Consider the following 25928-nt stretch of genomic DNA (forward strand, 5'->3'; position numbering starts at 1 on the left):
TATGCAATGTTTGTCTTTCCATACCTGGCTTATTTCACTTAACATAATGACCTCCAGTTCCATCCATGTTGTTGCAAATGATAGGATCTCATTCTTCTTTATGGCTGAATAGTACTCCATTATGTATGTTTCCATACATACATGGTGGCTTTAGGTCCTTTTAAGAAATGTACTCCACATTTTCTTTTTTTTTTTTTTTTTTTTTTTTTTTTTTTTGAGGAGGAGTCTCGCTCTGTCGCCCGGACTGGAGTGCAGTGGCCAGATCTCAGCTCACTGCAAGCTCCGCCTCCGGGTTTACGCCATTCTCCTGCCTCAGCCTCCCAAGTAGCTGGGACTACAGGCGCCCGCCACCTCGCCCGGCTAGTTTTTGTATTTTTTTTTTTTTTTTAGTAGAGACGGGGTTTCACCGTGTTCGCCAGGATGGTCTCGATCTCCTGACCTCGTGATCCGCCCGTCTCGGCCTCCCAAAGTGCTGGGATTACAGGCTTGAGCCACCGCGCCCGGCCCACATTTTCTTTATTCATTCATCTACTGATGGACACTTAGGTTGCTTCCAAATTTTGGCCATTGTGAACAGTGCTGCATCAAACATGGGAGTGTCGGTGTCTCCTTGATATACTGATTTCCTTTCTTTTGGGTATATACCCAGCAGTGGTATTGCTGGATCACATGGTAGCTCACTTTTTAGTGTTTTTTTTTTTTTTTGGACGGACTCTCGCTCTGTCGCCAGACTGGAGTACAGTGGCGCAATCTTGGCTCACTGCAACCTCCGACTCCCTGGTTCAAACGATTCTCCTGCCTCAGCCTCCCAAGTAGCTGGGATTACAAGCATGTGCCACCATGCCCAGCTAATTTTTTTTTTTTTTTTTTTAGTAGAGACAGGGTTTCACCATGTTGGGCAGGATGGTCTCGATCTCCTGACCTCATGATCTGCCCACCTGAGCCTCCCAAAGTACTGAGATTACAGGCGTGAGCCACCACGCCCAGCCAATTTTTAGTTTTTGAGGAACCTCCAAACTGTTCTCCATAGTAGCTGTCCTTATATTCCCACCAACAATGTATAAGGTTTCCCATTTCTTCGTATCCTCAACAGCATTTATCATTGCCCATGTTTTGGATATAAGTCATTTCAACTGGGGTAAGATGATATCTCATTGTAATTTTGATTTGCATTTCTCTGATGATCGATGATGTTGAGTACCTTTTCATATGCCAGTTTGCCATTTGTGTGTCTTCCTTTGAGAAATACCTATTAAAATCTTTTACCCATTTTTTAATCAGATTATTAGATTTTTTACATAGAGTTGTTTGAGATCCTTATATATTACAGTTATTAATCCCTTGTCAGATGGGTAGTTTGTAAATATTTTCTCCCATTCTGTGGGTTGTCTCTTCACTTTGTTGATTGTTTCCTTTGCTGTGCAGAAGCTTTTTAGTTTGATGTAACCCAATTTGTCTATTTTTGCTTTGGTTGCCTGTGCTTACGGGGTATTACTCAAGAAATTTTGCCCAGACCAATGTCCTGGAGAGTTTCCTCAATGTTTTCTTGTCGTATTTGTATAGTTTGAGGTCTTATATTTAAGTCTTTAATCCATTTTAGTTTGATTTTTGTACATGACAAGATATAGGGTCTAGTTTTCTTCTTCTGCACGTGGACATCCAGTTTCCCCAGCACCGTTTGTTAAAGAGATTGTCTTTCCCCAGTGTACGTTCTTGGTACCTGTGTCGAAATGAGTTCACTGTAGGTGTGTGGATTTGTTTCTGGGTTCTCTGTTCTGTTCTATGTAAGACTGAATTGCTTTTAATCAAAAAACCTTTCATCGCAACTCAGTTTAAGTGAGGTGTGATTTCTAACCTGCTCAGAAATTTGAAAGTCCTTGCAAGCAGCTTCCCTGATACTGTGTCACCTGTGAAAGAGGAAAGATAGTGGGCAAAATTGTCTTTGCTCTCTTTCAGTGCTTTCGTTTTTTGTATTTTAGAGATGGGGTCTTGCTCTGTCACCCAGGCTGGAATGCAGTCATGTGATCAAAGTTCACTGCAGCCTCAAACTCCTGGGCTCAAGTGATCCTCCTGCCTCAGCAGCCTGAGTAACTTGGACCATAGGTGCATACCACTAAGCTCACCTAACCCTTTTCACTGTTTTAATTTTAAATTAAGAAATATTTCAATAGAAAGCTATAGAAAATATCATAGCAGATATTTATGTATTCATCACACTCACCTCTTATGAAAAGCAAAAAAAGTAAGCAAGCAGTTCCCAGGAAGGCATTATTGCCTCCTATAGCTAGATTCCTCTGGTGTCCATCTTGTACATTAAACAAGAAAAGATCCACCATGCCCAGCACAGGACATTAAAGAGTTGTCCGGATGTTCTGAGATTCACCTCCCTCGCCCCACCTCACTGCCCCTCCCTGCCCCACCCCTACCACGCGTTACAATGCAGAGTATCATGATGCAAGGAAAACAGCCACAGACAAAGTCCACAGTGCAGTCCAGAGTCTTTCAGTCCATCAACAGTGCCTCTCCTCTAACCACTGATCCGATCTTTGAACCCTCTCCCCACAGCCTCGTGGTATTCTAGAAGAACTGTGGGCCTTGTAGCCAGGCCAGCCTGGATTTTAGTTTAAACCATGTGGTCTTGTGAAATTGTGAAATCTTTATATGCCATAGTTCTTCCATCTTGGACAGAGTGGTCAGAAGAATAAATCTTGCAGCAGCATCTTGCACATGCAGCAGGTGCAGAGTAATAGGCTCTCCCTCCTGCCTTCCTTCTCTCAAACACCCACACATCCCTTTATGCTAATACCAGGTTAGAAAACTCTCTCAGGTCCAAGGCAGCTGGGACTTTGGCTTCATTTATCTGTTCCAGCATACTCAGTAAATACTAGTTTTTATTCACTCAAATGTACCCTGCACGGCTGGGCACAGTGACTCACACCTGTAATCCCAGCATTTTGGGAGGCCGAGGAGGGTGGCTCACTTGAGGTCAGGAGTTCAAGACCAGCCTGGCTAACACGCTGAAACCCCTTCTCTACTAAGAATACAAAAATCAGCCAGGCGTGGTGGCTGATTTTACACATATTTATATATACACACACACGCACACACACACACACATATATATATACACACACACACACACACACACACACACCCAGATGGGTTTATAAAAGGCTCTGTGGCTCCAGGATTTATTGATAGGAATCAAATATCAGTGAAAAGTTATTTTCCTCCTCCTTCTTCTGTCTGTTTCTACAAGCACTATGGGGATGTTACGGGGGACCTGAGGAATAGTGTTGGACTGTTAACTCCAACAAGCAATTTTGACTTCAGCTGGGAGCAAGAGAGAAGGCTTTATAAGCTATCAGTAAGGCTGGCATCTACAGTGGAAAAGGACTTTTTAAAAAAGAAAAAGGAGCAAGCCACAGGAAAAGCTTCATTTCTTGGGCTAAATTCCTCTCTACCATCTCTATTCAGCCCAACCAAGAAACACACGTGGCCAGCTGGTGGATATAAAGCAGGCCTAAATGCCTGAAATGGGCTTAGTATTTCTATCCAGTAATGCTCTGGAATGAAATCTGCTCTGGCCTGCAGATTTTATTTGACAGCTGAACATGGATATAAACAAAGGCAACGATATTGCATACACTTTAAAAATTGCTGGTTCATTCCCCAGACCCCCTACGTCCCCCAACTCCCCACCTCCCGCCCCCAGGCTGAACTGCAAAAATCTATGGCCTGTAATTCAAGAAATGGTCACCAGAGAGCAGCACTAGACAAGCAGAAAACTACATAGGCAGCCCAGAAAGATCAGTTAATACAGCTCTTTAAAAAGATTTCCTGTCTCTAGAGATCCTAAAAATGAAGCTACAGTAGAATTAAATAAGATTGATAAGTGGTGGAAAATGCATCATATTTGAAATATTGCCATATATTGACTTGGAGGTTAAAACATTACAAGCTGTTTCATTCGCCAGTAATTAACTGCAAGCTTTATTCAATACTCACTCAATGACTTACAAGAACTAGGAATCACTCTTCTACATTTAGATTAAAATTCCTGCATGAGGAAGGCATATCAGAACATGACAATTGTGGGTTTTCTTTTTAATTCAAAAGCATTCAAAGAATACAAAAGGAGACTTTAATTAGAGTTGAAATAATCCCCTTTTTCCAAAAAAAAAAAAGTGGCAAAAATAAAAAAATGAATACACAAAATTGTTACATGGGAAATAAAAAAGAGTCCATTGAAGGACCTGTATAAGAAAATGCCTTCTGCTACAGAACACTGGCGGTGACTAATGTGGTTTCTGTGAAGGAAGCAAATGTATGATTCATTTTGCCAGGGCAATCTGCATAGCTGTTTGATATCATGGTAGCATTATGCTTCCTTTAGGGATCAAGAAAGAAAAACAAAAATAGATCCTAATAAGACTGTAAGGTCTGGAAAGAATACTCCCCAGCTCCCATTGAGTCCAAGGGAGAGGAGTGGTGAGGAGGAGGAACCTCCTTGGCCTAGTTTGGCTGTTCCCACTCTGCAGACCCAGCAGCAGGCTCTGATGTCGTGCTGGGGAGCAAGTGTTGCAGCCAAGCTTTCATCCTCCCTAGGAAGCAAACACAGGCTGCCTTTCCAGGGCCTAGGGGAAGGTTCACAAAGACAGAAGCAAGATAATGTGTGCATCCAGGGGACAGATGATTTTCCTTTCTTTTTTCCCTCCTTGGGAAAAAAAGAGTCTCATTATCAAGACAGAGCATACTGATGGGTGCAAACTGCAAGGAGGAACATGCTGTATCTCAGGTTTCTGCAAACCTCATAACAATGAAATAAAACATCACAATCCAGACAGAGAAAAATATTTTCTGTTTTCTCAAGTCAGGTAGCAAGAGCAAGAGATAATAAGTGTATTTGCAGTACCAAATCCAGTGACCGTATTCATGCAATACAAACAGACCCAGGCAACCTGACACATAACACATTAATATTAAAGCAAAGAAATAAGAGTTAACATTGTGATATGGTTTGGCTGTGTCCCCAAATCTCATCTTGAATTGTAGTCCCCATAATCCCCACATGTCATGGGAAGGACCCGGTGGGAGGTAATTTGATCACGGGGGCAGTTACCCTCATGTTGTTCCCCTGATAGTGACTGAGTTCTCATAAGATCTGGTGGTTCTACCAGACGCTTTTCCCCCTTTTGTTTGCCACTGCTCCTTGATGCCACCATGTGAAGATGGATGTGTTTGCTTCCCCTTCTGCCATGATTGTAAGTTTCCTGAGGCCTCACCAGCCAGCTGAACTGTGAATCAATTAAACATCTCTCCTTTATAATTTACCCATTCTCAGGTATGTCTTTATCAGCAGCATGAGAACAGACTAATACAGTAAATTGACAACTGGTAGAGTAGGGTGCTTCTATAAGGATACCCGAAAATGTGGCAGCAACTTTGGAACTGGGCAACAGACAGAAGTTGGAACAGTTTGGAGGGCTCAGAAGAAGAAAGGAAAATGTGAGAAAGTTTGAAACTTGCTAGAGATTTGGAGGGCTCAGAAGACAGGAAAATGCAGGAAAGTTTGGAACTTCCTAGAGACTTGTTGAATGACTTTGACCAAAATGCTGGTAATGATAAGGACAATGAAGTCCAGGCTGAGGTGGTCTCAGATGGAGATGATGAACTTGTTGGGAACTGGGGTAAAAGTCACTCTTGTTATGCAAAGAGACTGGTGGCATTTTGCCCCTGCCCTAGAGATCTGTGAGACTTTGAACTTGAGAGTGATGATTTAGGGTATGTGGCAGAAGAAATCTCTGAGTGGCAAAACATTCCGGAGGAAGCAGAGCATAAAAGTTTGGAAAATTTGCAGCCTAACGATGAGATAGAAAAAAAAAAAAATTCTGGAGAGAAATTCCAGCCTGGGGCAGAAATTTGCATAGTTAATGAGGAGCCAAATGTTAATTACCAAGACAACAGGGAAAATGTCTCCAGAGCAAATCAGAGACCTTCACAGCAGCCCCTTCTATCACAGACCCAGAGGTCTAGGAGTCAAAAATGGTTTCTTGGGTGAGGCCCAGGTTTCCCCTGCTCTGTGTGGCCTCAGGACATGGTGCCCTGTGTCGGTCGCAGTTGCTTCAGTTCCAGCATGGCTAAAAGAGGCCAAGGTACACGGGCCATTGATTCAGAGGGTGCAAGCCCCAAGCCTTGGCAGCTCCCATGTGGTGTTGGGCCTGCAGGTGCACAGAAGTCAAAAATTAGGCTGGGCACAGGGGCTCACACCTGTAATCCTAGCACTTTGGGAGGCTGATGCTAGTGGATCACAAGGTCAGGAGATCAAGACCATCCTGACTAACATGGTGAAACCCCATCTCTACTAAAAACACAAAAAAATTAGCTGGGCATGATGGTGGGCATCTGTAGTCCCAGCTACTTGGGAGGCTGAGGCAGAAAAATAGTGTGAACCTGGGAGGCAGAGCTTGCAGTGAGCCAAGATCGCGCCACTGCACTCCAGCCTGGGCCACAGAATGAGACTCCATCTCAAAAATAAATAAATAAAAAATAAAAATAAAAATAATTAAGGTTGGGGAACCTCCACCTAGATTTCAGAGGATGGATAGAAACACCTGGCTGTCCAGGCAGAGGTGTGCTGTAGTAGTGGGATCCTCACGGAGAACCTCTGCTAGGGCAGTGCAGAAAGGAAATGTGGGGTTGGATCCCCTACACAGAGTCCCCACTGGGGCACTACCTATTGGATCTGTGAGAAGAGAGCCACCATCCTCCAGACCCCAGTATGGTAGACCCACTGACAGCATGAACCATGCACCTGGAAAAGCCACAGACACTCAATGCCAGCCTGTGAAAGCAGTTGGGAGGGGGCTGTAACCTGTAAAGCCACAGGGGTAGAGCTGTCCAAGGCCATGGAAGCCCACCTCTTGCATCAGCGTAACCTGGTTTTGAAACATGGAGTCAAAGGAGATCATTTTGGAACTTTAAGGTTTAATGACTGCCCCACTGGATTTTGGACTTGCACGGGGCCTTTAGTCCCTTTGTTTTGGCCAATTTCTCCCATATGTAATGGCTCTATTTACCCAATGCCTGTACCCACATTATATCTAGGAAGTAACCAACTTGCATTTGATTTTTTAGGCTCATAGGCAGAAGGTACTTGCCTTGTCTCAGATGAGACTTTGGACTTAGACTTCTGAGTTAATGTTGGAATGAGTTAAGACTTTGGGGGACTAATGGAAGGGCATGATTGTGTTTTGAAATGTGAGGACATGAGATTTGGGAGGGGCCAGGGCAGAATGATACAGTTTGGCTGTGTCCCCACCCAAATCTAATCTTGAATTGTAGTTCCCACAATCCCCATATGTTGTGGGAGGGACCCAGTGGGAGGTAATTTGATCATGGGGGTGGTTACCCTCATGTTGTTCTCATGATAGTGAGTTCTCATGAGAGCTGATGGCTTTATAAGGGGCTTTTCTCCCTTTTGCTTGGCACTGCTCCTTGCTGCCACCACATGAAGGAGGACGTGTTTGCTTTATCTTCTACCATGATTGTAAGTTTCCTGAAGCCTCCCCAGTCATGCTGAATTGTGAGTCAATTAAACCTCTTTTTTTAATAAATTACCCAGGCTTAGGTATGTGTTTATTAGCAGTGTGAGAATGGATGAATATACATTGTAAATCTATGTTTTAAAGGATCATTCAAAAGAAGAAAGTGGAGAAATTAAGATCAACTTACTCTAACACTGAGGAATTTAAGGTTGAAAAGAAATCAAGGGTTATTGTACAGGAAACCTGAACAAAATCTAAATTCTTTTGTCAATAAGAGCAGGCCAAGGGTGAAGACAAACTATAAATGTCACAATAACATTACTTAAAGCAAACAATGAATATGATTCAATGAATATAATTTCATAATGTCTATTTGTTTCTGCTTTGACAAGACCACAGACAGGAAAATGTGCCAATGAAAAGGCTCAATGCCTGATTGGTTTGACATGGCCACTGAGATAAGATCAATGGCAATAAGAAGTATTTCAAAGACCTAAGAGAGAAAAAAATTAGCTAATTGTAGGTGCAGAAGAATAAAGTAATTGATACAATCTGAAGATGTACCACCTTGGATGCAGGAAAGTAATCAACAGGTAATAATAATAATACATAAAACACTGTGAAAATGACAGGCTAACCATCAGGCTACAAATCTAAGCATGATCATGGCACTACAATACCCGGAAACAAGAAACAGAAGTCACCTAAGGATGCCCTCAGATATAGTTGTGACAATAGGTGAATAAAGTTGTCCAACAGACAGATTTACCTGTGTTTGCTATAACACAGGTATTCTTTTGGACCTAACTGATGCATTTAGAAAAAAGTATGAAAAGATCATCTACCAAAGAAGGGGGGACTCTTAAGGTGTGACAGAAGCAAGACACTCATTCTCTGCAGGCCTGGTTTTCCCCAACTGACTCATGAGGGACTGTACTAGGTAGTGATTACATTCCCTTTCAGCTCTGGCCTTCTGAGTGTATAAAAACCAAAGACAGAGAGATGGAGACAGAGAGGGAAATAAACCAATCAAGACCACTTGTTTCTGCATTGGTTGGACTGCCTATAGTACAAGGGAAATGTGCTATTTAAATAAAATAAAGATTTAATCAAAACCAATGGCAAGTTTGTTGGCCAGGAAATTTCTATTAATTTCTATTCCAATAATAGGTAACTGAATCCAGAGTCATCAAAGATGAAAATTCAAAATATAAGCATTATCACTGTTATTGTTGTAATTAAACAGCACAAACTCATTTGAGAGACTAAAAAGACATTCATTTATATTGATAGTTATCTCAACATATAATAACAGATAATTGTGGGTTTTATTTATTCAATAGAAATTTTGTTGAGGATCTATTGTGTATCATAAATTGTTCTAGGTGCTCTAAACACAAAGGTAAAAATGCTCCAAGCCCTGCAACCAAGGATCTCACTGTCTAGGGAGGGATAGAGAAACATAAATGGACAATCATGATGAAATAGGTAAGGGATGGGAAGGAGTAAGCAGTTCAAAGAGGATGATGGCTTCTTGGATGAGTGAACACCTGAACTGAATCTTAAATGACAGATGATCATTACCTAGGTTGACTAGTGAATGTCCCCTTTCCAACCAGAGGGATTTACATGAACACAGCACAGAAGGAAATACACAGCCTGGTTTGTGTGAGGAACTACAAACGTTTTAGCATTGCTGGAACATAAACTTGAAGGAAAGGAATGTAGGTGGAAAGAACAGCAAAGGCCAGATTGTGGAGAGTTCCTAAGATGTTAAGAGTTTGAACTTTATTCTCTAGGGGTTATGTGAAAAGGCTGTGAGAGTTTAAATTGAGAGGAGACAAGGTCACATAGGCCTTGACAACAGACTTCCCTGGAGGCTGAGGAAGGCAGATGTGTGATAACCAAAAAAGGCAGGTGAGAAAGAAGCCAGTTTGGAGATCACTGCAAGAGCTATTGAGAGCAATGGTTGTGGGCATAGAAGGGAATGAACAAATTCTAGAAATGTTTATAAGACAAAAGTGGTAAGACTTGGTCATTGATTAGATGAAGATGGTAAGGGAGACAAAGGAGTTAAAGACTCCAAGGTTGATAAGGTGCATGACATGACCACCAACTAAGCCAAAATAAAGGAGCAGGAACAGGGCAGAAGAGAAGAAAATCAATTGCATTTAGAATATGCTGGATCTGAGATGTCCATGGGACATGCAGCTGGGAAATCCTGCAAGTAACTGGACATAAGATGGATGATGAGTGACCGACATACTGGTGAGAGTTGAACTGAGAGTATAAAAGACCAACGAGGGGAGGTGCAAGGACAGGGTCCAAGAGAGAACCCTGAGCAACACCTGCAGTGAAGAGGTGCATGAAAGAGAGGGTGGCGAGAGAGTTATAAGATAACAGAGGTGCATAGGACTTCAAAATCCAGGAGAGCAGTGAGTTCTGAATAGAAGAGAGTGATCAAAATCTGAATAGACACTTTCTTGAGAAGTCATTCTTCTGTGCAGGATTTAAAAGAATCTAAAATGTCTCAGTCCACAATCATACTTTAAAAACTCTAGGAAAAAAGACTACACAATTCCGCTTTATGAATTTATTTCAAATGCCTATTCTAAAAACCCCTTGTTCTTCTGTATGAAATCTTCTCTTTTATCCTGCCTTGCAGGGTAACAGAGTACGCAGTGGCCATGGTTGAGAAGGTCACTGTTCATATGCTCGTTTAGATCATTTCTTGAGACCACTTAACCCAGTTTTTTCCATTTGTCTTTCAGATTCCTCACCACTTAACTATTTTTGTTAGCCATCCCTGGAATTTTGCCAGGTTCTCTACATTTCCTTTCCTAGGTGGAACCTAACAGCTGAAATATACTGAAGGCCTGGTCAGTGCGTAGTGTATTATCTGCATACAGCTGAGCATTGTGCTTTCTTTTATATCCACAGGGTTTCCCTGACAGCTCTTTTTTGTTTTGCAATTCACAGTTTGGCTTCACACAGCCAGCCTGCCGTAAGTCCTACTGTAAGAATTACATAACCTTGCTGGGATTTTAGAATTGGGAGCAATCACAGGGCTCATATAGTCCATTTTCACACTTACTTAAGGATTTCTTCTACTGTACCTTTCAAATACCCTTATTTGTTGTCCAGTTCAAATAACTCAAGCAAATGCTCTTCCCCTACAGGTGTGATGCTTGTTTGCTTTTTAATACATTGTAAAGCCAACTTAGTGCATCATAAGTCACATTTTTAATAGAATGGGACAGATAGGATTGGAGAGGCTGGACTAGGATATGAACATGTTGGATGGAATATCAGAGTCATTAAACTCAGTAAGGATAAATATCATTTCATGAAACTTCTGTCTATATTGGAATCGGGAGATTGTGTGTGTGTGTGTGTGTGTGTGTGTGTGTGTGTGAACTGCATTTCTTACGGTGAGTTACAGTCTAAAACTTTCCACATTGCTCTACAGAATTACTCTTACCAACCCTAGGGAAATTAATTGGCCCGTCTTCACTTCATCAAGCTTAGCTTTCCTTTACGTTAGGTTGTTCAAGGTGCTAGCATCAATTCAGCGCATCTCTACTCCTTGTCTCTTTAGCTAATCTGCAAATCTGGGCAAACTGTGTAGGATTTGTTCCAGTAACACTTTAGCTAAATAAAGACTGTAGGGTGTTATTAAAGACTTTCTGGCCAGGCACAGTGGCTCACGCCTATAATCCCAGCATTTTGGGAGGCTGAGGCGGGCAGATCACCTGAGGTCGGGAGTTTGAGACTAGCCTGGCCAACATGGTGAAACCCTGTTTCTACTAAAAATACAAAAATTCGCCGGGCATGGTGGTGGGTGCCTGTAATCCCAGCTACTTGGGAGGCTGAGGCAGGAGAATCGCTTGAACCTGGGAGACGAGGTGAAGGCTGCAGTGAGCCGAGATCGCGCCACTGCACTCCGCTTGGGAGACAGGGTGAGACTCCAATACTCAAAACAAATAAACAAACAAACAAAAAAAGACTTTATTTCTCTCTCTCCACCCCCCTCCTCCTTCTCCCCTCTCTCTTTTCTCCCTCTCCCCTCTTTCCTCCCTCTGTCCTCTTACTCCTTCTCCTTCAATCTCCTTCTTCCATGTGCCTCCCTGCATCTCTTTTTCCAACACCCTCGGTATTTTCTCAGGTACCTGATTGGAAACTCTTCATTTGTGTTTTTTGGCAACCTGGACCAAAGTGCAGCTGTTACTGCTACAGCACTTTATGATACGTACCTTTTCCAACACCTCTATTAGGCTGAGACTTAGCTCTTTTTAGCAGATCACAAAGCAGGAGTTCTACATTGCTAAAAGACATACCTCCCCGTGCCCTTGCATCTTCTCTCCAAATCAAACTCACTGCAGCTTTTCTGCTACTGTTGCTTTGCTAGCTTTTTACCTTTGGATGGAGAGAAGATATTCGACCTGGTGAGCCACTGCATACCCGGAAATTCTGCTTTGATGCGATCTCACACAACAGCCCCGTGACACTCTATGACTGTCATGGTATGAAGGGGAACCAGCTCTGGGGATACCGGAAGGTAAGAGTCAGTCCACTGTGGTCATTCTCAAATTGCTGTGTTTTGAGTTATTCTTACTCAAAGTTTTCTTTGAAAATACACTGTTCTAGGCCCGGCACAGTCGCTCACACCTGTAATCCTAGCACTCTGGGAGGTGGAGGTGAGCAAACCACCTGAGGCTGGAGTTTGAGACCAGCCTGACCAACATGGTGAACAGCCATGACCCCATCTCTACTAAAAATAAAAAAAAAGAGTCAGGCATAGTGGTGGGTGCCTGTAATCCCAGCTACTCAGGAGGCTGAGGAAGGAAAATCACTTGAGCATGGGAGGGGGAGATTGCAGTGAGCCAAGATTGTGCCACCACATTCCAGCGTGGGTGACAGAGCAAGACTCTGTTAAGAAAAAGAAAGAAAGAAAAGAAAGAAAGAAGAAAGAAAGAAAGAAAGAAAGAAAGAAAGAAAGAAAGAAAGAAAGAAAGAAAGGGAGAAAGGGAGAAAGAAAGAGAGAGAGAGAAAGAAAAAGAAAGAGAGAAGGAAGGAGGGAAGGAAGGAAGGAAGGAAGGAAGGAAGGAAGGAAGAAACGAGTTTTGATTTAAAGTTTTACCTAGTCATACATACACACATTTGGCTCACACATCAGGAGATCACCAGCAAGGGTGAAGGGAAAAAGCGAGTGCATAGAAAGGGGCAAGCTTTTCGTTTCTCTTGTTATATGTACAGCCATCACAATCAGTTATGATTGAAAAATGGCTTTGAGCCAGAACAAGGGATGGGTCTAGGTTTAACTCAGAACACTCCCAAAAGGAGGAACCACATACCCAATAAGCAAAACCACACATGCATAATTTTTAACAACACCCATTCACAACACACATACAAACAGATGATAGCATCCATTCATTTATTATGTATCTCAGGCTCACTTGCTTGGGACCTGTATGGGTTAAGACAATGATGTTTACACAAATATTTATACATCTATGTAGATATAATTGCTGCAATCCTTATATACAAAGTGACCCATTTACATTTTCACCAAAATCCTGCCCAAATGTAGCAAAGAAGAATTTATTTGGGGAATTTAAAAGTTTCAAAAATTATAAAGTTAACAGTGAATGGTAGGAAAAACTCAAAAACATATATAAAGTCAGATTTTATTGAGCTAATAAAATAAAGAGCAATTAAGTTATTGTTTGAAAATATTTTTATTGTTTCCTTTTGACAATTTTTAAAAATACTATACAAAATTACTTTTCAGCTTCTTTGCTTTTGGGGATAGAACTTGGCTGTCAATTAGCAATTACTCCATAAGCTCCATTCTGCCCCCTCAAATCCATGGACCTGCTGGGGCCTTCTCAGCCAGGGAGAAGGTGCCTTCTCTTAGCTTTTTCACACTCTGAGGCCAGCGTTGCCTCAGGCTATAAGGAAAATGGAATATCCCCTACTTTATTCATGAACTTGGCCATCCTGTGGCTGAGGCAAGGTCATTGTCCCCCCAGATTATAGAAAGCTAAAAGAAAGTAGTGGAGAGTCAGTGCGGGGAGAGGGAGGACTGGTTATGTTACTTGTTCCCTTACTTAATAAGCATTCTGGTTTCCACCTCTTAGAGATGAGCTCCTAAACTATACTCACCCAAAGGTGGACTTGTTTATATAAGTTTATTCTGCATCCCACCCCCACCCAAACACCTGGCAGGTTGTGGCTGTGTCTAGCAAAATTACAAAACATCAGTTGAGCCGGGTGCAGTAGCTCACGCTAGTCAATCCCAGCACTTTGGGAGGTGAGGCGGGCAGATCACCTGAGGTCAGGAGTTCAAGACAAGTCTGGCCAACATGGTGAAACCCCATCTGGACTAAAAAATACAAAATTAGCTGGGCATGTTGGTGCATGCCTGTAGTTCCAGCTACTCGGGAGGCTGAGGCAGGAGAATTGCCTGATCCTGGGAGGCAGAAGTTGCAGTGAGCCAAGATCACACCATTGCACTGCACTCCAGCCTGGGCGACAAGAGCAAAACTCCATCTCAAAAAAAAAAAAAAATTCAGTTGTTATATCCTTCTACAAAACAATCTAGAATGAAAGGAGCTCAGAATATGGTATCTGATAAAAATGAGGCTGGGGGAATATTACTGCAATAGGAAAACTTCACTGTTTTCTTTATGAAATGTGTAATAAATGATTCATCTTATCAAACTATTTTGCTATTCAACATGATACAGCCTGTGTGTGGTGTAATAAAGTAAGGTTTTTTTAATGATTATATTCTGATATCTAAGGAGTTACTTTCTGTGCACATCAATAAAATAGCTGATTTGCCATTTCCTTAGTATGTTGGTGGTCTCTAATGAACAGAACCTTTCTCATTACTGTACATTTATAGCATGACACACCAACCACTCAATAATATGCAATTAAGCCAAGAAAATGCAATTGTTTTTATTAGGGAGCTTACAAAAGCTTACAGATGGATAAGACCAGCTCATACACAGAGCTCCTTGGGAGAAAAAACCAGGCTGCAGTGGTTTCAAGGGGAAACTCTTATGAGCTTTAATACTAAATCTTTCCAGGATCCTCAGGAATTTGTGAAAGGAAACCACTAGATTCAATTGTGCTGTGGCTCTCTTCTCAGCTTTTTGTAGCTGTTGGTCTTGCATGACTTAGCAAAAGGTTACACTCCATGTGTATTTATACAGCAAGCAAGGTATTTATACTTAATCAGGAACATGCAAAGGTTCAAAATGGAAAGTTTCTGAAATATCACATCTCGGTGGATGACTCAGGCCTATTCAGACACACCTGTTTTAGAAAATTCCTCGTTTTTTCCAAGGGCTATGTCTAAGGCATACAGAGAAAAAGCACAAAGAGGAATCTCTCTGGGGTGCTACCTTGTCCATTTGGAAGCAGTACTTGGCTCTGGGGGCTTCTGGCAGTTTTGGATGTTTTTGTTTGTTTGTTTGTTTTTTAAGACGAGTTTCATTCTTGTCGCCCAGGCTGGGGTGCAATGGTGTGGTCTCGGTTCACTGCAATCTGCCCTCCCAGGTTCAGGCAATTCTCCTACCTCAGCCTCCCAAGTAGCTGGGACTAGAGGCAAGCACCACTATGCCCAGCTAATTTTGTATGTTTAGTAGAGACAGGGTTTCACCATGTTGACCAGGCTGGTCTCGAACTCCTGACCTCAGGGGATCCACCCACCTTAGCCACCCAAAGTGTTGGGATTACAGGCATGAGCCACCGCACCCAGCCTGGAACGTCCACTTTTTATAAGCATATTCATGAGTCAATCAGAGCCCTCTACTAATTGCCTAAAAGGCTGTGTGAGCCATCTCCTTACTCCCTAAAGTCATCATCATCATTATCATCATCATCATCATCATCTCCAATTTAGGCATCGAGCTGATGCCTACACACATTATCTCAAACCTCATAACCAGTTAGGTACTATTCTGTATAATTTACACAAGAAGAAACTGATACTAGCAGATATGTGGATTCAAACACAGGTGAATCTGGCTTTAAAGTTTCTACTATTTCCTCTGCCATGCTCTTAAGGAATAAGATCAATATTTCCTAGGAGAGTTCCCCAATGCCTTGGATTCAGTGTCACTGATACCAACCAACCCCTCCCTCCCAGCTACATGGAGATATCTTGGAGAGAGAAGGTGCCCAGAAGCCACCTTGCTTGAGTGGATGAAAGTTGTTTTCGGGCCTTGCTTCCTGGTTTTGGCAACTCTCACTCCACTTTTAGTTATTTTTAGATGTGGCTCTTTGCCACCACAAAAGGAGAAGAGGATTCTTATTCTATGATGCTGGGGCTATGTTCAGTTGCACAGCTGTTTCCTACAGTAACCCAGGATTAGGAATTCTGTTCCTGGTTTTCCTTTACCACCAGGGGGACCCCGTTACAAGAACAGGGAATTGTGGAGGCAACCTCATTAAAAATATTTGTCCTCACCCAGCACCAAACAGGAAACTGTCTTTCCTCTTCTTCAACCCCCATTGGTCACTAAGACTTGTCACCCACTTCCCTCCCCAGTCATTGGTCACTAAGACTTGTCACCTGCCCCCCTCAGCCAATATCTCTGAAATCCACCCCCTCTTTACCAACTCTATAGCCAGCCCCTGACTGGTTCAGTCTTCACATCTTACCCCTGGGTTATTGCAATGGCTTCCTACAGGGCTGCCCTCCCTCCTGACTTTCCCCTTCCCCTTCCCCATCTTCCATCCTGAAGCTAGAGGGAGGTTTCACAATACCTGGCCATGGCATTCCTCTGTATTATGACTTCATTTGATTGAGTAGAAGATAGAGAGCTTTAGCCCCTCGATACTATTGGATCCTTCACAACCTGGCCAATATAATAGCTGACCATCAGCCCTTAGAGTTATTCAGGCTTAATACACCCCAATTCATCCTGAAATTGTAAGGGGATCTTGAATAGTTGTTTTGCTTCTATGACTTCCAACTGCTTCACCAATATAATAATGATAACTGAGTGAGATAAACTATGGAAAACTTCTAGCACAGTTTCTGATCATACCATAAGATTTCCATCTGTGTTGGTGACAATGCACTTTTTTACATTGATCATCATGGCAAGGTATATCATAATATACCACATCATTAAAGCAATCTCTCCCAAGCAATATTGACAGTTGTTATCCCTTCAAAATTGAGAGCTATCTCCCATGCCCTTTTCCTTTTAAGTAAGCATTTTATTAGATTATAGCATATGTCTTAATTTGGGTTTTCCCATATATACAACCTAAAGTAAGAATTTGAATGCACATGGTTTATTTGGTATATAGCCCCCAAAAATCTTGACAGGGAGTGAGGAAGTGAAACGGAGGAGAGATCGGAGTCAATAAAGGGTGCATTATCAAGCAAGTACTACTGCAGGCAATTAGAACTCAATCCTACTGAAGATCTCTGGAAATGGTATATAGAACACACATCAGGGAGTCAATTTTTTGGTCAGGTTCCTGACCAAAGATTGACTGGAGTGGTGTATAAATACCCCAACTCCCTTGATACCTCTGGCCTGCTGCTCTTACAGACAGAACTATTCTTACAACCAGGGAAAGTCCTTAAGCAGAGAGATGCACTGACATCTAGGCCAGTAGGCACTGAAATGGAAAGGCCTGAAGGGTCATGCTCAGGGTACAGACACTGCCAAGAATCCACGTGCTCCACATCCTAACCAACACTTGGTATTGTCAGTTTCTTTTTCTTTTTTATTCTGTGATTGTAAAGTGATATGTTTGTTAGCCATTTTGGATATCTTATTTGTGAAGCACCTACTTGAGTCTTTTGCCTGTTTTTTAAACATGGGCTGTCTGGCTTTTTCACACAGATTTTTAGAGATTTTTTCTATATATAAGTACCTCATTGGATATATGCATTGCAATATCTTATTCCAGTTGGTGACTTGTCTTTTTTCTGTTTAGTGGAGTGTCTTAATGAAAAGCTATTCTTTATGATTCATGGATATTGTGTTCTGTTTAGGAAATCCTAGCCTTCATGTAGTCTTCCAAGTTGTCTTTGGAAATATTATTGCTTAATATTCTACATTTCGGTATACAATTCTGAATTCTACATTTTGGTATAAATTATATATATATATATATATATATATATCAGATAGATTCTCTCTCTGTTACCCAGACTGGAGTGCAGTGGCATGATCTCGGCTCACTGCAATCTCCACCTTCCAGGTTCAAGCAAGTCTCCTTTCTCAGCCTCCCGAGTAGCTAGTATTACAGGTACATGCCACTCGGCTACTTTTTGTATTTTTAGTAGAGATGCGGTTTCACCATGTTGGCCAGGCTGGTCTCGAACTCCTGACCTCCTGATCCGCCCACCTCGACCTCCCAAAGTGCTGGGATTACAGGTGTGAGCCACTGCGCCCAGCCCTCCCTGAAATATTTTTATGTGTATAACGTAAGATAAGGGTTGATTCACAGATAGAGATAGATAGAAATAGATACACATATATACTGATAGAGACATGCTATTGATTAATCACCATTTATTTAAAAGACCATTTTTTCCCACTGCACTGAAGTGACACTTTTATTGTAAGCCAAGAGGTCTTTTATACATTGGTCCATTGTTGAATCCTCAAGTTTTTACCATGTAACTAAATAGTCTTAGCCATACAGAAAGTAAGCTAATAAAAATAAACTAACTTAATCTAATAGTAAGTATAGCCAAAAACCCACAACTACCATCACTCTTAGTGGTGAAATGTTAAAGCTGTCCTCCAGAGATGAGGAATAAAATAGAACGTTGACTATAATCATGTTTTTCAACCTTGTATAGGATATCTAATCTGTGTAATCAGGCAAGATACAGACATTTAAAGGTATAAGAATTAGAAAGGAAGAAATAAAACAGTCTATTCGTAGATGTCATGTTAGGGTATTTAGAAAATCCAAAAGATTATGCAGCTAAACTATTTTAAAAATGAATAAATACATTTAGCATAGGCCCAAGATGAAAATGAATTGTTTATATACTAGCAACAAAAAACAGAAAATGAAGTTTAAAAGTGATTCCATTTGGTCACTATGAAAAGCACAAAATAGGAATAAATCACAGTAAAGATGTGCAAGACTTTCATGCCGAAAACCACAAAGCATCACTAAGAAAAATCTGAAAAACTATAGCGGGATCCGTCATGTTCAAGGTTTATGTCTCAATATTATGAAGATGTCAGTTTTTAAATTATCCAAACATTTAATGCAAAACCAAACAAATCTCAGGAGGCTTATTTGTGGAAACTGATAACCCGATTCTAAAATTTACGTGGAAATGTAAGGGACAAGAATAGCTAAGAAAATCTTGAAGAAGGAAAAAAAAGTGCTAAAACATTATAAAAGCACCACGTATCAAAACATGATAAAGGTGTATTATTAAGGCAATGTACTGGCATGAGGATAGACTGACTGAGGCTCCCTAGAAGGTGAAGGCTGGGTATTGATATTCGTACAAAGGTCCCAAGAGATTCTAATAGGCAGTCAGAGGGAGAATCACTTTTGTAGCTCTTTTACCTTCTTCCTTTTATCTACTCCTCCCTTTTGCTCTAGTTGGAATTTTCCCCTCTTCCTGTACTCCTATAGCATTTTGCTTCCTTCTTTGTACTTAAAACACTGTATATTATACATACTTAACCCCCTCACCCCCGCCAACTACCTGAAGGCAAGAACTTTTTAAAAAATGTCTATACGGCCTGCCTAATACCTAATATATGAAGTTCCTAAATAAGCATTCATGGACCTGCTTAAAGAACCACTAGTTCAATTATTGGTATGAACCCTGCCTTCATAAACCCCAACCTGTGCTGGATAAAAGTTAACACATTTCTTTGTCTGAAAACTACATATGCAACCTCCCAAAGACCAAAAATAAAAGATTTAAAATGACTTTCCTTAGTTGATGTCTGGGGTTCTTATAATTTAACTTTCATGATAAAGGACTTGCAAATAGCATCAAACAGGAAGTACAGGTAAGAAGGCACCTGCCAGGCTAAATTGATAACAGTGTAACAATCCCATTCATTTAAAAAGTGAGTGGGTGGAATTCTTGGCATCTGCCTACATTTGAGTATTTGTTGTAACTTATGATATATGCCAGGTTTTGGCCTCTAAGTTCATAAAATGAAGATGTACCGGTCCACAAAGATGTCAGATAGAAGGGCTCGAGGTTGTTATTTTAAATCATTCTGGACAGGTATTGATTTGGAACCAAAAAATAAGGAAAGTGTATATAACAAGTTTAACCTAAAAGTCATGTAATTCAACTCTGATTCTGATAAATGAAGTCTCTAAAAAATCTTGGACATGTTGTCAGAGGTTGGCCAGTCACACTCTCCCAGGTCAGCCCATTTATATTTGGACAGTCCCAATTGCCAGAAAGCTCTTCCCTGGCCTTTGGTTACCACACAAATTATATTTAATTCATTTCACTCAAGACAGATCCCAAATATTTGAACAAATACCTGCCTGGTCTTTAATCCAATTAAATGGCCCAATTTCCTGCCACTGCTCTCCATATGACTTAATTTGAACCTACCTTGATCTCCTGGACACTCGCCCCCAATATACTGCAGATAGTCTTAGAGAGTTGCATGATTCTCAGAACACAATATTGTAGGAATGTTGTCACCAAGGAAAGTATAATAAGTTTCTAGCACCTTTTGTTATGAGCTTCTAGCACACTTTGTTGTGAGCAATGTTTCTGTTAATTTAGCCTGAGTTGATTGATTTCCTGCCTTAACTTCACACACTCAGCTTCTTAATGAGCTTTCAGTATTGGAGAAAAAATTTCAGTCTTTTTGTCTTGCTTGCTAAACAGACATATCTCTCCAATATTACACCTGTACAGGTCATCTTTTACGTTTATGTTGCTATCCATTTTTTTCCATTAAACTCTATCCTATTATAATTATCCCAACCTGGATTTAAACATTTTGATTCAACTTAATAGCAATTGAACTATAATTTGTTCCAACCACAGATTGGATCAGCATCCATTCATTCCTTCATCTAAATTGTTGATCGCAGTGTAAAGTCAAGCACTGAGCACTCTATCATATAGTAGAGGTAACAAAATCCATTAATAAGCATCATTTGGAGGAAGTTACTCAACCAGAAAAATATTCATGTAAAATGATCTTCTAGATCACCATTCTCCGGCTTGCCCATAAGAAAACAAAATTGAACTCTTCAAACACCTTGCTGAAAACCAGATGCCCAATGTCTGCAACATGCCCCTTTTGGTAACAGAAGACTTATGTCATTTTATCCTAAGAAGTTGCGATCCTTATGGAGAAAATTTCAGTGCAAATTGAAAATTCAGTTACCTTGTCAAAGAAGAATGAGGCTAACTCTCACTATACATTCGCCCCAGCAATGAAGCTGCGTTTTCAATAATTAATTCTATCTTCCCATCCCGTTTTTAGCTATATGTCTAACCCAGCTGAAATCACTTAGGTTGTTACGGCCTTCTGACTTTTGCCATTTCAACTTAGCAATATTCCTACTGATTACCTAACGTACTTAACTGCCATTCTGTGGTCACTCCGAAATAGAAAGGCTCTGTTACGACTATCCTGGGGCTCTTCCATAAAGAGAAAGTCATTGTGAATTGAATGCCTGCCCAGATCTAGACTGTCAAACAGAAAAGAATCTTGTTAATAAGAAATATGAAAAAATCAAATTAGCGTTTGTTGATCAGGACAATTCTTTCCTATCAAGCAGGTGTGGGGTGGGAGCAGGACTGCTAGCTGGCTTAGCCAAGGAAAGAGATGAAACATAACTCAGAGACTCTGCTCCCAGTCTGTGCTCTTAACCTCTGAGTTATGTTTCATTCCTAATCCTAGCATTCTGGGAGGCCGAGGCATTTGAGAGGCCGAGACAGATCATTAGAGCCCAGGAGTTCAAGCTCAGCATGGGCAACATGGTGAAACCCTGTCTCTACCAAAAAAAAAAAAAGCTGGGCATAGTGGCATAGTGGCACAGACCTGTGGTCCCAGCTATTTGGGAGGCTGAGGCAGGAGGATCACCTAAACCTGGCAGGACTAGGCTACAGTGAGTCATGGCACTGCACTCCTGCACTCCAGCCTGGGTGACCCAGCAAGACCCTGTCTCAAGAAAAGAAAAGAGGGCCGGGCGCGGTGGCTCAAGCCTGTAATCCCAGCACTTTGGGAGGCCGAGACAGGAGGATCACGAGGTCAGGAGATAGAGACCATCCTGGCTAACACGGTGAAACCCCGTCTCTATTAAAAAATACAAAAAACTAGCCGGGCGAGGTGGCGGGCGCCTGTGGTCCCAGCTACTCGGGAGGCTGAGGCAGGAGAATGGCGTAAACCCGGGAGGCGGAGCTTGCAGTGAGCTGAGATCTGGCCACTGCACTCCAGCCCCGGCGACAGAGCGAGACTCCATCTCAAAAAAAAAAAAAAAGAAAGAAAAAAAAAAAAAGAAAAGAGAGAGAGCGCAGGCTGTGACTCCTGCAGGGCCCGATGATAGTCACTGACCCCACTGTAGATGCTGGCTTTGGGACCTTGGGCAACTTTCTTACTATGAATTTCTGTTTCTTCATTTATAAATTCGGGATAATAATTCCCTTTATTATCTACTTTAGCATGTGCCTTAGCAGGTTATTCTGATAATTAAAAAAAATTTAAGTGCACCTAAAGCATAGCACATAACAAGAGTTCAACTGATGTTAGCTGCTACTATACCATGCATTCAACAAGATAACTTCTGATTTGATTGTAGCTCTCCAAATAGGTTTGCATACAGAAATAGATGGGCTAACTAGTCATATTTCTACACTGTACGTTTCTGTACTATTTTAACTATTTAGTTATAGCTAAATCTTAAAATATCAATTTCATGAGAGCAGGAATTTTTCTCAGCTTTCTTTCGTGCACTCTTTCCAGCATCTAAAACACTCTATAGCACATAATAGGTACTTAATTCAAATTCATCGAATGAATGAGTAAGTGAATCTAGCTTCCTGTTTGTCCACATTCACCATCTCTTCAGGTTGCCTAAGTGGGTTTAGGTAGGAAAAAAAAGAGAGAGAAACTCTGGGTAGAATACTTAGCACTGCCTGACACCTAGATACATGTTTGACAAACAGTAGCTATTATATTCACATGACTTGGGGCAGGTTTACTGAAGGGAGCTGAAGAGATATGGATAGATGGAAACAAGATGCAAAACATATGGGCTTGTTCTACTCATAGAGCTTTCAGTATGGAGGGGAAGCAGACAAATACTACTAAAAGGAAGTGTACAGGATAATATGAGAACACAAAACACTGGGCACTATCCAGATGAGAAGGGTGGGGAAGCCTTCTCTGACAAACTAACTTCTAAATGGAGACCAAAAAGATGGAGACTTTTACCTTTTTAGATAGGTAAAGCAAGTGATGGAGAAAATGACCCCAGACATCCAGATCAACTTGTGCAAGGCCCTGAGATAAGAAGGGTATTGTTTTTCTCAGAACAGAAAGAAACCAGTTGAAATGCATACGTGCAACAGAAAATGAACTATTAGGTTGGTGCAAAAGTAATTGCAGTTTTTGCCATTAAAAGTAATATGAGGGCCGGGAGCTGTGGCTCACGCCTGTAATCCCAGCACTTTGGGAGGCCGAGGTGGGCGGATCACGAGGTCAGGAGATCAAGACCATCCTGGCTAACACGGTGAAACCCCATCTCTACTAAAAATACAAAAAGAATTAGCAGGGCATGGTGGCAGGCACCTGTAGTCCCAGCTACTCTGGAGACTGAGGCAGGAGAATGGCGTGAACCCAGGAGGCAGAGCTTGCAATGAGCTGAGATTGAGCCACTGCACTCCAGCTTGGGCGACAGAGCGAGACTCCGTCTCAAAAAAAAAAAAAAAAAAAAGTGATATAAGGTCAGACATCCCAGCCTGGACAACATGACAAAACTCCATCTCTACAAAAAAATACAAAAACTAGCTGTGTGTGGTGGCAGCACATGTGTGGTCCCAGCTACTCGGGCTGAGAGGGAACGATTGTTTGAGCCTGGGATGTCGAGGCTGCAGTGAGCCAAGGTGGCGCCACTGCACTTCAGCCTGGGCAACAAAGTGAGACCCTGTCTCAAAAATATAAAAAAGGCCAGACATCTGCAGAAGCAGGACTACAAAAGACCTTGTAGGTCATGCAAGAATTTAGCTAAGAGAGGGTGAAGTGTTTGAATGGATTGCAGAGCTGGGATCTAACACATCAGGATTGATTTTTTTTTTTTTTTTCATGATCCTGGCTGCTCTCAGGAGAATTGAGGACAGGTTGTACACATCACTTGACCAAAGCCCAAAAAGTCTGGTGAGACGAGCAGAAGGAGGGTTTGAAGGTTTGCTGTAGCCAGCACCGTCTCAGCACACACACCAAGGGGCTCGGTCAGGGCATTAAGAAACATTTCTTTTCTTTTTTTTTTTGAGATGAAGCCTCCCTCTTGTCCCCCAGGCTGGAGTGCAGTGGTGTAATCTCAGCTCACTGCAACCTCTGCCTCCTGGGTTCAAGTGATTCTGGTGCCTCAGCCCACCAAGTAGCTGGGATTACAGGCATGCGCCACCATGCCCAGCTAATTTTTGTGTTTTTTAGTAGAGATGGGGTTTCACTATGTTGGCCAGTCTGGTCTTGAACTCCTGGACCTCAGGAGATCCACCCGCCTCGGCCTCCCAAAGTGCTGGGATCACAGGCACGAGCCACTTTGCCTAGCAATGAAACATTATTTCTGATTGGCCAAATTAACCACCGATGCAGGAAGACCAATTTTCTCCTCCAGTGAGGAATTCTAGCTGTCAAAGAAAAAAATGGAAAAGGGTAGACAAAGAGACTGGTTTGTCCTTTTTATGCCTATCAAGGTGTTATTTGCGTTCTCCCAGATGCCAACAGTAAAAATAGGCACAAAAAGCCTTCTTGATTTGTCTTTCTTCCAGATGGCTCAAAGGGTAGTCAAATATCAACCTTGTTCATCTGCACAACCCTAAGAGGTGGGAAAGCAGACCTTTTAATTCCCTGTCTCATCCCACTCCCCTCCTGCCCACTCTGTTCACTTTACAGATGGAAACCCTGAATCACTGACAAACTAAGTGACCACAAAAGGTTATTGTCAGAGATAAAAGTAGGATTAAAACTGGTTTCATAATTCCAAACCTTCATTTCCTCCTATCCATATTAGACACAAAAGGCTTTGAACGGGAAGGAGTTCTCTCTTACAGAAATATCCTCTTCCAATGTATACTCTTACAATGAATCTTTCTACTTACATGGAAATTGATAGGAGGGGGTAACTCGAGTCTCCCAACTTGACACAGAGGAGCTACCCTGAGATCCAGTCTATATCTAACTGCTCACTGGGCATCTAAACCTTGATGTCCCATAAGCATCTCCAACTCATCATACCTAAAACTGAAATCATTATCATTCCCACACCAAACCTGTTTCTCTTTCTGCATTTCTTGCCTCAATACAGCTTTTCCTCTAGACATCCACCTCCTCCTTCTACCTCAACCTCCACATCTCATTAATCAGAATGCCCAATGCATTTCACTTCTCAGATCCCTCCCTGGGTCACCCCCAATTCATCCCCATTGCTCTTGTTTTTGCATCAGCTGAAATCTGAATCATTGAGGTAGCCTCTGGTGGTTCTCTCTTAGTGCAGTCCAATGCCTTTCTATGCCTCCTCCATCTTCCTCACTGCCACCCTAACTATAGACCCCGTGACTCTTGTTCAAATCTCCCAATGACCATTCTGAGATACTTTCATGAGAAGTCAAGCCTTAGCACTATACCACCATCTTTTCATGATGTGGCCCCTGCCTACCTCTTGGATATCCTCGTCTGGAATTTTTCCCCTTACTCCACCTATTCCATATGACTTGCTGGTCTCTGGCACAAGACCCAACCTCCATCACCTCTGACAACTTCTCCTCACTCTGGCTTCCTCGCTGTTCTCTAACCACCAGGGTGGATACCTGCTTAGGATCCAAACCCTGGCCATTCCCTCTGGGTAAAAGGTCTGAGACTCTTTGCATGGTTAATTAACTTACCTTCTTGGAGACTCCTCAGATGTTACCTTCTCAGTGAGGTTTATCCTGGCCACTCTATTCAGTGTTCACATTGGCCCCACCCCTGGCACTCCAGGTCCTTCTGACCGCCTTAATTTTTTTCATGTCACCTCTGAACAGGCTATGTGTTTACCTACTATGTTCATTGCTCACTGTCTGTGGCCCCACTGCCCCATCCTCACCCCTACCTCTAGAAAACAAGCTCCAGGATGGCAGGGATTTTTGTCTCATTAAGTTCATATTCCAAG

The 25928-nt window shown here is 41.9% G+C and overlaps 1 protein-coding gene across 2 annotated transcripts in view; it reads left to right on the forward strand.

Moving 5' to 3' along the window:
• GALNTL6 (polypeptide N-acetylgalactosaminyltransferase like 6) overlaps positions 1-25928 on the forward strand; it is a 1250966-nt gene that overhangs the window by 1219336 nt on the left and 5702 nt on the right. For both annotated transcript variants that reach the window (XM_033215693.1, XM_033215694.1), the window contains exon 11: positions 11956-12105. In XM_033215693.1, coding sequence (XP_033071584.1) covers positions 11956-12105 — 150 coding nt within the window. The remainder of the gene's footprint in view (positions 1-11955; positions 12106-25928) is intronic.

Source organism: Trachypithecus francoisi, unplaced genomic scaffold, assembly GCF_009764315.1.
Source record: "Trachypithecus francoisi isolate TF-2019V2 unplaced genomic scaffold, Tfra_2.0 Lachesis_group1, whole genome shotgun sequence".
Classification (NCBI taxonomy): Eukaryota; Metazoa; Chordata; class Mammalia; order Primates; family Cercopithecidae; genus Trachypithecus; species Trachypithecus francoisi.